At 42.4% G+C, this 13,407-nt stretch overlaps 1 protein-coding gene across 1 annotated transcript; it reads right to left on the reverse strand.

Annotated features, from left to right (window-relative positions):
* Positions 1–5,478: 5,478 nt before the first annotated feature.
* foxc1b (forkhead box C1b) lies at positions 5,479–7,035 on the reverse strand. The gene has a single exon (XM_085375989.1). It carries the CDS (start codon positions 6,886–6,888, stop codon positions 5,479–5,481), a length of 1,410 nt encoding a protein of 469 aa, XP_085232115.1. The 5' UTR covers positions 6,889–7,035.
* Positions 7,036–13,407: the final 6,372 nt, after the last annotated feature.

Below are 13,407 nucleotides of genomic sequence, written 5' to 3' on the forward strand. Positions count from 1 at the left end.
TGGAAACATCTACATCTGGGTCGTGAGCGGCCTTGTGGCCTAAAATGAATGCCCGCATTTAAACTGTTGGCCCTGACTTGTTGTGACCCTGACGGTAACGGTTGCTGGGTGTGTTGGACACTCGTAACTGTTCCCACTTTGCAGAAGTTAGATGACTTCTTCTTCCTTAACAGCCACACTGCTTTCTCTTTGCTCGTCTTTATTGTTTAATTCGAGGTATTGAATCCAAAAGGGTCGTTTTCACGAGGGCACGTCATTCATACTTGTTTAAGAAAAAGAGTATATTTGATTAAAATGCTGCGACTGGAAGTGATGTAGTGCTGTCATGTGTCTAACAGCCTAGTCATCAATCCTCTGCTCTTATTGACTGTACAGGAGACCTGACGCTCCCTATAGATTACATTATATTATTTGTTGTGTTTAATGATGGGCCTTACTATCTTACATTCCAGCCCTCCTGTATCACACTATTAATAAATATGAATGCAGAAGCAATCTAGTGTGTTTACAGTATTTGTGGGAATTTAGCTCTGTTAAAAACAGTCGAACAGTAACTCTGCATTTATATCTTCAAAATATAAAGTATGTGCGTGCAGCCAAAATCTACTTTATCTCAAATGAAAGTGCACGTGCACCAGAATGGCCTATCTCAGATGTAGTATGTGATATTTTATTAAAGTATTATTACAAATATTTATGTAAGGCGCCTTTTCTCAATTTCCCGAAAATCATTAAAGTTGTGAAATAAGGTTTTTTTTTGTTTTGTTTGAGGTTTTTTTGGTTGTTTTTTTAAGTGCGGCATCTTATTTCCACGTGGAATGCTAAATGAAGTATCTCCGATTTAAATGCAGCACTCGATAGATGTCGGTCCCTCCTCAGAGCACACTGCTGCTGTCAGGTTTTGACATTCAACTTGCGCGGACCGTGAGCGGTCTGTGGAGGGTGGGATCGCCTGTGTGTTTTTCTGGACGGCACCTACAGGACATTTAAAAGTCTCTGTGATCGTCCTGGACAGCGCTGAGTCTGTGCTGACTCCAGATTGGAAACAGATGTTGCTCTGAGGTTGTTTGGGCCCCCTAAAGCGCGCTGAGAGCACACAACACACTGAGCCCGCGGCCTCACACAGGTGCACCAAGTATTCCCCTTTAATAACATTTAGGCACGTTTTGTGATCGGCTCTGCTGCTGGCGCACAAACAAAGAAAAGATGACTGAGATTTGAACCGAGAAGGAGTCTCGGAAGGAGGAGGGGAGCAGACTTGTGCAGCTAAATAAACGTTTTTAAGGAGATTAAACGGCTCTAAAGTCACGATTTTCAGAATCCCTGAAAAACGCGAATATAATAATTTTTTGTCAAATCAAACGCACGAGAGATATTGTAGGGGGAGGTGATCCCTAAAGTGAAAGCTGCAGGAGGGAGAAGCTGCTCCTTTCTTTCAAAGCTCCAGCTTTACTGAGCACATTTGGACAGACGGCCACAGAGTGGAAGACGGAGAAAAGGATCCGACCAGTGTCCTCTATCATTTGTTATTAGGAAGAGAAAATACTGATCTCGCCCCTGAATATCATCCGTCCATCCATTTTTTTAAACCTCTTATGGAGTGAGCCTATCCCAGCTAACATATGAGAGGTACGGACAGGTCGCCAGCCCTACACAGGGCCTCACTGAATATCAAGTTCAATTAAATTAACACGAATCGGAGCACTATCCCGGGACAGTGGAGGTCACCTGCTTGTCGTGTTACTGAGATATCAAGGACATAAAAGATATCCCATTCTTTATTATTACTGCTGGTCTACAGTGCAGACACCTTAAAATATTACGATTTTAAAAAGCGTTAAAAACAGTGTAAATACACATAAAAAATAAATAAATAAAATAAATGCTGGAATTTTAGAAACTCTGAAAATTCATAGTGAGAAACTGGAAAACTACGTGACTAGAGCCTTCACCAAAAATCCACGCAGGCACAAAACAAGACGCAAAATAAACCGTTTACACTGAAGCCTCGATTTCAGCCCACTTTAGGCTAAATGGTGAATCCTCACTCCTTTAATAGGTTTGATATGTAAAGTCATTAGGACACGATGGGCTTTTCTTCTTTATTCTTCTTTTAAGAAAAATAATACATCGAGGAAAAAACGCAGGAGGCCAGATTCGTGCAGGAAATACAGACGCGATTTCAATCACTGCTCCTGCGCGATGGGATTTAGCTCTGCTCCCGCGAACTCCTCTGTGTGTGTGTGTGTGTGTGTGTGTGTGTGTGTGTGTGTGTGTGTGTGTGTGTGTGTGTGCCTCTCACAGGAGAGGTGAGGAGTGTGTGAGGGGGGTACGGGCTTACAGTTTAGTCGGTAACTGTGAGATGGCCGCAGTTGCCAGAACTTGTATGCATATAACATGCAAATTTGAAGTATTAAAAAAATAAATAAAAACAATAACAAAAAAATTAAGCTGTGGATACAAAAGGTCTGTATGGGAGAATCTGGTTGGTAGATTGGACGCAAAACCCGCAGCGAGTGTCAGTGTGGAAATTGTTCCTGTTTAATTTCAGGCTCAACCTTCAGAAATAAAAATTCAAACTAGAACAAAATGCATAACACCCGCGAAAATGCGTTAAACTCTGTAGAGATTTTATTCTATTTTGTTTTTTCTGTGTGAAACAGAAAGCTTTTTAAGCAGTCAGTAAAAAACAGAGCCTCCTTATTATTTTTTTTAAAAAGCCCCCTTCAAATGTGTGGGGCGCCCACATGTTTCCAGGAGCTTCATATGTTTCCCCATAAGCGCTCTGATACCTGCCAAACCTTTAGAGCGCATGCTGTGGGCTATCGGGTTGCTTTGCCACTCGTGACTACGGCACTTGTGCAAAGATCTGGCCTTCAACGCTAATCAGACACTGGGATGAATTCCCCATGTAGAACATCTGCAGACAGCCGGGGCCGTAAACTACACCTACGCTCGTGTGATCCCTCGAGGCTACAGTCATACTAATGTGAACATTAAAGTATCCCGAATGCGGCATTAAACAATAATTCCTTAACTGGGGCTTCTGTGAGCACTTCAGTGCGCGCCTGAAGCTCCCCTTCTCTTCCGGGACTCCCTTTAGTTTGACTGTTTGTTATTGTTTGATACACTGCAGGCCGTGAAGCTGCCACGGCCAGCCTGCGATGTGCACTGCATGTGAAGCTGCTTTGGATAAAGCAGGGACGGGCTTTAACGCAAGCTGCTCACCGTCCTTCCCTAAAGTGCATTGTTGACATCCTCTCCACTGACCTCCATCACCTCCTCCTGTCTTGTACTTGCAATGAAAAACGACTCGCCATCGTGACTGGCTTTTCCTTCTTGACTCTTGAGTGCTGATCAATCACAAAGACGTTTGTTTGGAGGGAATAACGCGTTTCTCGTATTAGCCTGCGCTCTGCGTGCAACTGGTGGTTATTTCCACATTTATTTATTTGATTTGTATGTAGTGCAGATTGCATTTGAACCGCAGTCTTAACCTCACCTGCGTGGTTTGTAGCAGAGGAGAAACGGCACATTGTTTATGTTAGCTTTAATGAGCTTGACTCATCTGACTGCTGGCCCTGGGGAGCGTTTGCGTGCTGGATTTCTTTCTTTCTGACTCATTAAAAACCAATCCACACGGGCCGAAAACTAACAGTCACGTTTAAGCTTCAACTACCAGCCACTTAAAACACACACACACGCACACACACACTGCTCTGTTTTGTTTTCAGCTTTAATGCCCTGCAGCTCGATGATTGCAGAGGTTAGAAGCCGCCATTAAAATAATAATAATTTTTATTATTATTATTATTATTATTATTATTATTATTATTATTGTGTGGAGTATATGTACTCGCTAATAAGATTATTATAATAATAATGAATAATAATATAATTGTTTTGCATGATTAAGGGGTTCCCGCCATGAAGTTACATGTAACTGATATTTTTCCTGATTATTCTTTTCTAACTTTAGATATATGTATATATTTTTTTTTTCTTCTAAAGTCAGATTTTTTTTAAAGAAACTTCAGGGACCATATCTAATTAACACTGAGCATGCGTGTCTCCGTGTAAAACTGCCTACGCGCATAAGAATGACATTTTAAAAAGGCCGCTGTAAAGTTTTAATAGCAACCTTGTTTTTTTGTTGCTTTTCTTTAAGGAGGGGGGGGGGTCCCCAAGTCATCGGGGAATTACTGGAGTAAACACGTGACACAGCAGTAATATTTCAATCAGCCAGAGCTGCGGTAAATCTCGAGCCTCCAGGAAACAAACAAACATTTAAAAATAAAGCAAAGCTGGCTGCAGTACATCCCTCTGTCACAGATCGTACCCATCAGGCCGTCATCCTGGTGCATCAACAAGGACCCCCCACCACCCCCACCCCACGCGGGGGTCTCCTCCAGCAGCAAAATTAACTCTGAAGACAAATCCAAAAACAACTGCATCCAAAAAGCTCCCATCATCATTCCCAAACAGCAGTCAGACGGAAGCCTGCTCACTTTGCAATGACTGATTTGTTTTGCTGACAAGGCCTTCAGTGAGTTCAGACCGCGTTGGTGAGCTGCTGCCACACGTGCATTTATTTACCGCCGGCGTTTACACTCCAGGATTGAACATATACAGCGCGCAGGTGAGGCTGGAGCCTCGCATTAAAAAAAGAAAATGGCATCTGCTAAGCTGCTTTCACTTTGAAAGGTAAACTCGGCTCGCCTGTGCATGGGCCACAGTCTGAAGTCAACCGACTTATAAAAGCTTTTCCATCAAGTTGGAAAATTTATGTATTCACTTAAATACTTTAATACGCATAAACGGGCTTTTATTTTGTTTATTTCTTTCTCCTTCTCTCTTTAAAAAATCAGAACGTTTAGGTGAATTTAGCGCTTTATAATACATTTTGAATTGAAATATATTTAACTACCGTGCAGCTATTTCTGAATTCAAGAAATGTCCCCTTACTTTGGCTCTAGCGTTACTAATAAATCACTCAAATTCAAATAAACGGCACTTTATTAAACAAAACAAAATGTAATGCCTTCAAAGTATTTTTTAAACAAATAACACAAAATGAATAGAATAAGTCAGTATAGGCTACACAGTCCCTCTATTTCTATACAAGAACTGGGACAATTAAAATGCAGCAATAAGAAAACTGCGGAGGGGGAAAAAGTGTTTGGTCCTCAATGTCCAACCACTCCCTTTTCCTAAAAAATAAATTACTATATTAGGCTATAATTTACAGTCTAGTCGTAACAGCCGGGTTTGAGCCATCTTTAGAAACTATTCTCGAAGTGAGAGGGAAGGAAACTTACGTGTTTTGGTGTTACACAGCTCTGCACAAAAAATACAAAAGACAAAAAATCTCTCTGAATCGCTTGTCCATTCGGAGTGTGAATGAAAGACCAAAAGTACAAAAAAATATAGAGAGAAATTATATATTAGAGTTATTAATTTAAAAGATGCGCTTGGCTTTCAGAACTTTTCATAAACAAAAGCTCCTGAGGTGCGATAGATGGACTGTCCGGACGGGAAGGCCATCTGACAGCTATTATTCCCGTTCAATGGAGAGCCGTTCAGCCCGATCCGCTGGGACTCGAACATCTCCCGCACCGAGTGGAAGTTCTGCTGCTGCGCCGGGTAACCCGGGCTCAAGTGACTCAGGTCCCCATACCAAGATGCGAGCCGACCCTGGTGTGCGTGGTGACCGTCCTGGCCCGCCTGACTCAGGTTTCCGTGCCCAAGTGAGGACGCGGTGGTCGTGGTGATGCAATAATCGGGCAGAGCCTCGTCCACTGTGGTGGAAGGGGCCAGGTGGCCGCTGGAGGATCTATCCCCTGCGTATAGACTCATAGCTTGCATGTTGCAGTGATAAGTGGCGTTGGAGCCCGTGGAAATGGCGTTCTGGTTGCAGGTCGTTGAGCTGTAAGCGGACGTCTGGTTCGGCGAGTAGCTGAGCGGCAGTGAAGGGGCGATACCTGTCCGAGAGGAGGCGATGTGAGGTGGGGAGAGCTCGGCCTGCGGAGACCCCCGCATGGAGGTCATGATGTTATCCACGCTGAAGCCCTGCGCAGGGGCCTGGCCGTGGTGATGGTGCTCGGTTCCTTCGATGCTGAGTGACCGGGTGGAGGGGACGCTGTGCGGGCTGCCCGTTGACAGGCTGCTTCTGCTATCTGGACTCTCGATTTTGGGCACGGCGCCCAGGGTCGGGGATGCGGCCTGAGGCGGCGTGGAGTTCCCATTCTCAGTCTTTATATCCTGGATCCGCACCGGCTGGGAGCCCTGCATGGACGGCTCGGGCTCCCGGCCCGCCGTGCGGACAGAGGGATCTTTGCTTTGCCTGTCCCGCTCGTCCTTGTCCCTCTGCACGTCCTTCTTTTTGAACCTCTTCCGGCGCCGTAGAAAGCTGCCGTTCTCAAACATGTTGTAGGAGTCGGGGTCCAAAGTCCAGTAGCTGCCCTTACCGGGCTTCTTGTCGTCCCGGGGCACTTTAACAAAGCACTCGTTGAGGGACAGGTTGTGCCGTATGCTGTTCTGCCAGCCCTGCTTGTTGTCCCGGTAGAAGGGGAATCTCTCCATGATAAATTGATAAATCCCGTTCAGGGTGATCTTCTTCTCTGGCGAGTTCTGAATCGCCATGGTGATGAGGGCGATGTAGCTGTAAGGGGGTTTCACCATGTCCTTCGGCTGGTGCTGAGGAGTGTACGGTCCGTACGGCCGGGCCATGCTGGCCGGGTACTGCTCGTGGGCTGCGTGCGAGTACATGCTCATAGCCGCAGGCATTCCCGTGTATCCCCCGCCGGCCCGGTAGTAGCTCTGATCGCTGCTGATGTAGGGCACGACTCCCAAAGAATTGGGACTGGAGACGGAATAGCGCGCCTGCATCCTGCGCAATGCGTAAAACCTCCCCAAAGCGCTCTCCCTCCACAAACTGTCACAACTTCAGCTTGCGCTCCGATCTCTCTCGCAGCTCTCTGTTCACTGTAGAAGTTCCTTTTTCTAAGCCGCAGCTCGCCAGGGTGAACCGAAGAGAGCACGCACTGCTACAGTGAACATTTGGAAACTAAGAGGGCTGGAGGAGTTGCAACGAGGAACTTTTTTTTTACCCTTCACATTTTTTTCCTCCCTTTTGGCTGCTCGGACTGCTCCACCCCGAATCCGAATGTGTGCTCCATTATCCAATGGGACGGCGAAATGAACCTGTGGAAACGCTGCACGGTGATAAAAGTTACTACCCCCACTCTTTCCTCCACCCCTCCTTCTCCTCCTCCCCCGCACTTCTTTCCCTGACTTCTCAGTTCAGATCACGGAATTATTAAAATGCTTTTCAGGGTGTGCCCAAAGTGCCAAAAGATTCATTTAATGGCCCAAATTGTGAGTTATTTATTATTTTCTATTAACTCTTCATTTTGAGACTTGTAAAATAACTTCACGGTGAAAATGGAGAAAGTGGATTTATTGTGTATAATTGATCGGAATAAGGTTTTGTTTTTTTCTTGGGTTTTTTTTTGGTTACCACAAATTCTTAAGGAATTTCTCTCATAGCAGACACGAGCCTGATATCAATTTCCAAAATGTAAAAAAACGCGAACGTGCACAATTAAAACTGCAGTTAAATCCCTTCAGCGATGCACGGTGATCTGAGACCTGTCAGTTTTGTGAGATATCAGATGAGCCTGAGCCTCTGAATAAACAAGCGGACATGAAAGAGCGTGGATGCCTCCCCGCTCCTCCCCGACAGCGCCGGTGGGCGGTGTGCACAAACTAATTAAAGGCTAAATGAAGCTCATTTGGCCCAGCTGGGTGTGGAGAAGTTCCCCATGGCGCGAGCGGCTGCTGAGACGTTTTTGAAAGATGAAGACCTCCAAATGTCACTCGCACTAGACGGAGTGTTAACAGAGCCATGGAAGTTCTCGGTGATTTCTGTGAGGCTGGGGGTAAAAATAAAAAGTGTGAGAGGTGTTAGCCGAATTCAAAGTAATTTAAAGGCTTTAGAAATTTACATTTCCTTATTTAAATATTTTTTCAAATAATCTAAATTATTAATCTTATCATACAAACTAAGAACTTGATTGAAGATCAGATTTTAAAAAACTAAACTATGTGGTTTGTTTTGTTGCTGAAAGACGAACTTCCCCGCCATACTGCTCTATTTCAGACAAGACTCATATTTCTCTCATGTTTTTAAAGTTCAGTATTGTAGATAATAATTTTCACAGAGAAGTCTGTCATATTTTCTGTTATAAATCAAGCTTTTGCCGATGTTAGTAAATGAAAAAAGGATTATTTTTACTTAAGAACTTATTTATATAAAAAATAATACTAAACAAAGCAGGCCTGCATGGAGCACCGCGTGGCTTTATCTGAAATATTTATTTATTTTCTTAAACGATGCTCGTATGAAGGAGACACGAAACTCAAAGAATCCTAAACGAAAACCTTTTGGTGATCCAAGTAGAAACAAGTGTTTGAAAAACCTTATTTGGAGGCAAAGTCAGCAAATTCTCAGTCAGTTTTTCTTTTTATTAAACATAAACAGTGATTGTATATATGCGGTTTTTATGTCCCGATGACATAAAAGTTAATCTCAATATTTGATAACGCTTCTATGTTTGGCCTTGAAGAGCACAGAGACTCATCTCTTGAAAACACTGCAAAATGCAAAACAAACAAAAAAGAAATCATTCACGTCTCTGTGAACTAACTGCGCTAAGACCAGTGACACTCTCAGTTTACCCCTGAGCAAACATCTTCACACCAACTTCCGATTGACAAAAGTCTGAAGTCTCCCGACAAAAGCGCAGGGATTAATAAAATAAACAGGCCTCGTGTAACAAACAGGCCCATGTCGACATGTTTATGCTGAGCTCCCTTTTGAAAACTGCCGAGACTTGAAAATTCTCAGAGACAGTTTTCACAATTTCATCTTTCCTGCAGCACAAGAGAAAAGAGGAGAAACTAGTTTTTGATTCGCTATAAAATCTGTTAATTTGTCACGTGTATGTGTGATTATTCAGCTCTTTGTTCTGCTATTTGCATGTGTTTACAGGGCCAGAGGAGACAAACGCTGTCACCTGTGAGGACCACGCACTGTGTGTTTCTGGCTGACCGGCAAACACGTCAGCTGGCTCCGCCACATCCAAAGCACACCCCTCTATCCGTCACTGCTGACATCTCAATGAAATACAACCACACCCTGTAATAATAATGATGATAAAAATAATGATAATACTCCCTTCTGTGAAAAAACACACACCAAATTCAAAGGTTCTTATAATGACCTGCAATAGGTTTTAAACAATCTATATAAAAATGGTTTAACGAGACATTTACTGAGTTCTTCAGCAGAGATCAGTGCTGGTATCAAGTCGGACGCGGTTCTTCTCCTAATGTGAAAGAGAACAGCTCCCCCGACTGGTCAGTACATAAACGTGCAAAATGCAGGCGTTTTCCCATCAGCAGTTGTATTAAGTAATGTTAGGCATTTAAACCTAACTACATTATAATTTGAGTTCCGGTCATTTCTCTCTGGTAAGCCGCATAATAAACTATAACACAGCAGCTGTTCACAGGTGTAACACATAAATGTATCCGACGACAAGGTTAACTCCTCTATGAGCAGAGGCGGGGAACGGTGTGTAAACAAGAACACTAAAACACGGCTGTGGGAAATTAAAAGTAGAATTTTGTAATTGCTGTTAAATGCTACAAACTGTAGATGCACAGAACAGCTACTGTATGCTATTTAAAAGCATCAGAAATATTAGAAATATAAGTTATAGCTGAGGTGCTGCGCTATAAATTACGGATACCCTGATTTATTTAAAATGTCTGCAAATGAAACGATATATTGCTGAAGCGGGACTGTCACACCAGACTTGTATTTATTTCAAGTATCATGTTTAAAAGCGAAATGCTGATGTTATTGTGTCAGTAATGCTAAAGTGATATTTGTGATGTGATGTTTTCTTCAACAACAACAACAACAACAACAAAAGACTTTAATAAGCAAAGTAACAAGTCTGACCAGTAGTGTGATTGCTATTTATGTGTTTGTTTGTTTAATAGTTTTTAAATACACAACATGAGAATATTACATATCCTTTTAAGTTTTTGGTCACGATGATCAAGTAAAAATCTGATGAGTAATTTGTTTCATAAGAACTGCTGAAACATTTGGTTTTATCTCAGAAATGCAGTTGAACATGTGTTGCAGTCTATAATAAGTATAAGGAATCCAAATATGGCGATATAATATTAACTATATTTAAAACTAATATTCAATTCAAATCAGTTTTATTTATATAGCGCCAAATCACAACAACAGTCGCCTCAAGGCGCTTTATATTGTAAGGTAGACCCTACAATAATGCATTGAGAGAAGACCGGGGAACACCGGGCTTATTTCTGGCTTTCATTGTCTGACTGCCTGATCTTCCCCATTACTGATCCCAGTGTATTATAACCATCACGTTTAAAAGTGAAATGCTGATATTGCGTCAGTAATGCGCATGTAATAACCTGATCATCTGCCACCCGTCTTTTTGTTTTTGTACAGTCGTGTTAACAGATTCTCTCACTACCTTCATGCCCACTACGGATCCCTGTATTGTGGAAACGGGCAACAAAAACAGCTTAAATGACAGTTTTCCAATATTGCTTAGACACGTTTCTTGAAACCGTAAATACTTTTCTAAAAATATTAACACAAAATCCTTTTTACCCACTCACAAAAACCTCTGACACATTTGGCAGAATCCCATCCAAACAGTCTGATCTACGCTCCAAACCCACACAGTGTCTTCAGGTCAGTCACACAACCAGTCAAAAATAATAACACAATTATACACTATGGGTCAAAAAGCAAAAAGTGGACGCTTTGGGACGTTCTGTCTTTGGGTTTAAATGGTATACTGGTTCCACCTACTGGCAAATTGATGCATGTACATCATAAGCAGCGCAACATGAGAATTTACAATAAAAAAAATGGGTTGCTTACCCAATGATAAGCTTTATGTATATTAGTCCTGAACCTCACAATAGTTTACGATATTATGTTTAAGAAGACTCCCTCACACGGGATTGACTGTAAAAAATTTTTTGTAGGCACTTTAATGTCATCACCATTGTTCCTGTAAAATGGCTCATTAGATACAGATGAGTTTCCAAACCTCAGTCATCCATCGAGAAAGCACATTAAATAAATAGCTGCCAGTCATCCATGTGCAAAAGATTCATTTTCCTTTCGATTCTGTCTTTGATGCATCAGCCGTGATTGGTTTAGAGAGGGTAAAGCTGTTTTCAAGGCCACATTTGGTCTCTCCCCCCCTCCCGTTTAACCCTAAACTGGACATTTAAGATCAGCCGACAGAAAGAGCTCTCTGGAATCCCAAATAAAGGCTTTAATAAGAATCATATCAACAAGCAGTGAGCTGTTTCTGATTAAGTGACTCAGAGTATGCAATCCATTTCAAATGAGATCTGGACTAAGAGAGAAAGTGAGCAGAGTAAACGATCTAACCAGTTTTAACTACAAACAGAAAACAGCTGAATAATTATCTGTCTTTGACTATCAGTTTTACTGGGATTTTGTACCCAAATTTTCTAGCATGAGGAAAAAATGCCAGTGGCTGCTTTAATTATGCTGCTATTTTTAAACAAGAAGTATCTACAAAATCACCCCTATTGGTTACCATAGCGATGTGTTATTTATCTTAGTAGGTAAATAACTACAACGCTGATAATTACTCAAACCAATAAAATCTGTTTAAACTAAGCAGAAATAAAACACGTTGCTGCTAAACACTGCCCCCTAGTGGTGCATTGAAAACCAACAACGAACTCCCATTCGTTTTTCTTTAAAGAAAGAAACATGTCTGGTTAGTGAGTGTAAATGCGCCTCTCTTCACACTGCGTGCAGTATAGTCCTTTAACCATTACCGATCTAATGGCAGCTGATCCGGTCAATTCAAGACCTTAGAGTCAAAGCTATTCTATGCCCCCTCTTACCAGATCTTTCCCATCTGCTTGGTGAGATTCATTAAAAGCCCTCCAGTGCACCCAACTCCTCATTAACTTCACGTACGTCTACTTCAGCAGGCCGCCAGTCTTGCTGCCCACACCCAACATCAGCACAAGAGTTTCTGCTTTAGAAAGGTTAGCAGCAAAGTAGTTTAACCTGCCTGTCAGATAAGAGCCACAGAACAAAAATGTTTCTATGATGCCAAGAAGTCTGCACCTGCAGGGTGTTTTTTAAACTAGTCAGATATGTTTGTAGGCTCTGTAGAACTGATTGACCTCTGCATAACCAGCGGCAAGAAGAGATGTCCTGTTTTAAGGTGCGTAACTGGTGGCAGCAGCATGGTGTCCAAGCTCTGACCTCAGAAGCTGATGACATAGGGAGCAAAAACAGCCTGTGTCCTGTATGGGAGCAGTGTTCCTGGCTGAAGCCCATTTTTGTTCTAGGAGTTCTTGAAGTGAAGCAAAAGAGAAGAGCAACACCTGTGGTAACATTGAAACAAATACACACACACACAGCTTTACGCCCACTTCCAAAGTACGAGCCTAGCCCAGCCTACAGACATGTTGCCACATGGTCCGGTTATGCTTGACTGAAAGCTGCCTATGAGGATGATAACCACAGTATCTATTACACCACAGTCTCTGTTATGATGTTTTTTTCTTGTGAGATATTTAAAAGTGTTGGAAAAGTATGCCAGTCAGTCAGACACCACTAAACTACTGGTGACAGTGTACACTAATCAATGTAATTAAATTCAGTGCTATTGTTATTAACAATGGTTACCCAAAATAAATAGACCATTCCTCATAGAGCACATTTTCTTCTCTGCCTGAGCATTCAAAGCCTCGTTAACCCATTCACATGGGCACTTTTTTCTAGTTCCTTTTGGCTGACATTCACATTTAAATGAAGCCCTTTGGGGGCATTTCAGCGTTCAGTATCTTGCCCTAAGACACTTTGGCACATAGACTGGCGCAGCCAGGGATTGAACCAGCAACCATTCCTATTACTAGATGGTCTGCTCTGCTTCGTGAGCCACAGCCAAGATGCTTAATCCTTTAAAATGAAGACCCTACATTATTAGAGAGAAAGCCTCAATGGTCAGAATACCCCTATGATGAGCAAGGAAGAGGCTTCCAGCAGAACCAGGTTCAGGGAGGGGCAGACATCTGCTGTAACTAACAGCTGAGAGAAAACAGAAGACAGAAAAGAGTAGTAGCTTATCAACATTAAGAGAACACAACTATCCACTTTGTGAAATATACACTACTACTTGTGAAATTTTATAAAAGATTAAGTGATACCAGCCAAGGAAAGAATATAGAATAAATAAATAAATAATGGACCCGGGATTGAGCCTTGCGGAGCCCCACGGGTTAGAG

This window comes from Diplotaxodon limnothrissa, linkage group LG17 (genome assembly GCF_057381915.1).
Source record: "Diplotaxodon limnothrissa isolate DT_005_m linkage group LG17, D_limnothrissa_male_GT1.1, whole genome shotgun sequence".
NCBI lineage: Eukaryota > Metazoa > Chordata > Actinopteri > Cichliformes > Cichlidae > Diplotaxodon > Diplotaxodon limnothrissa.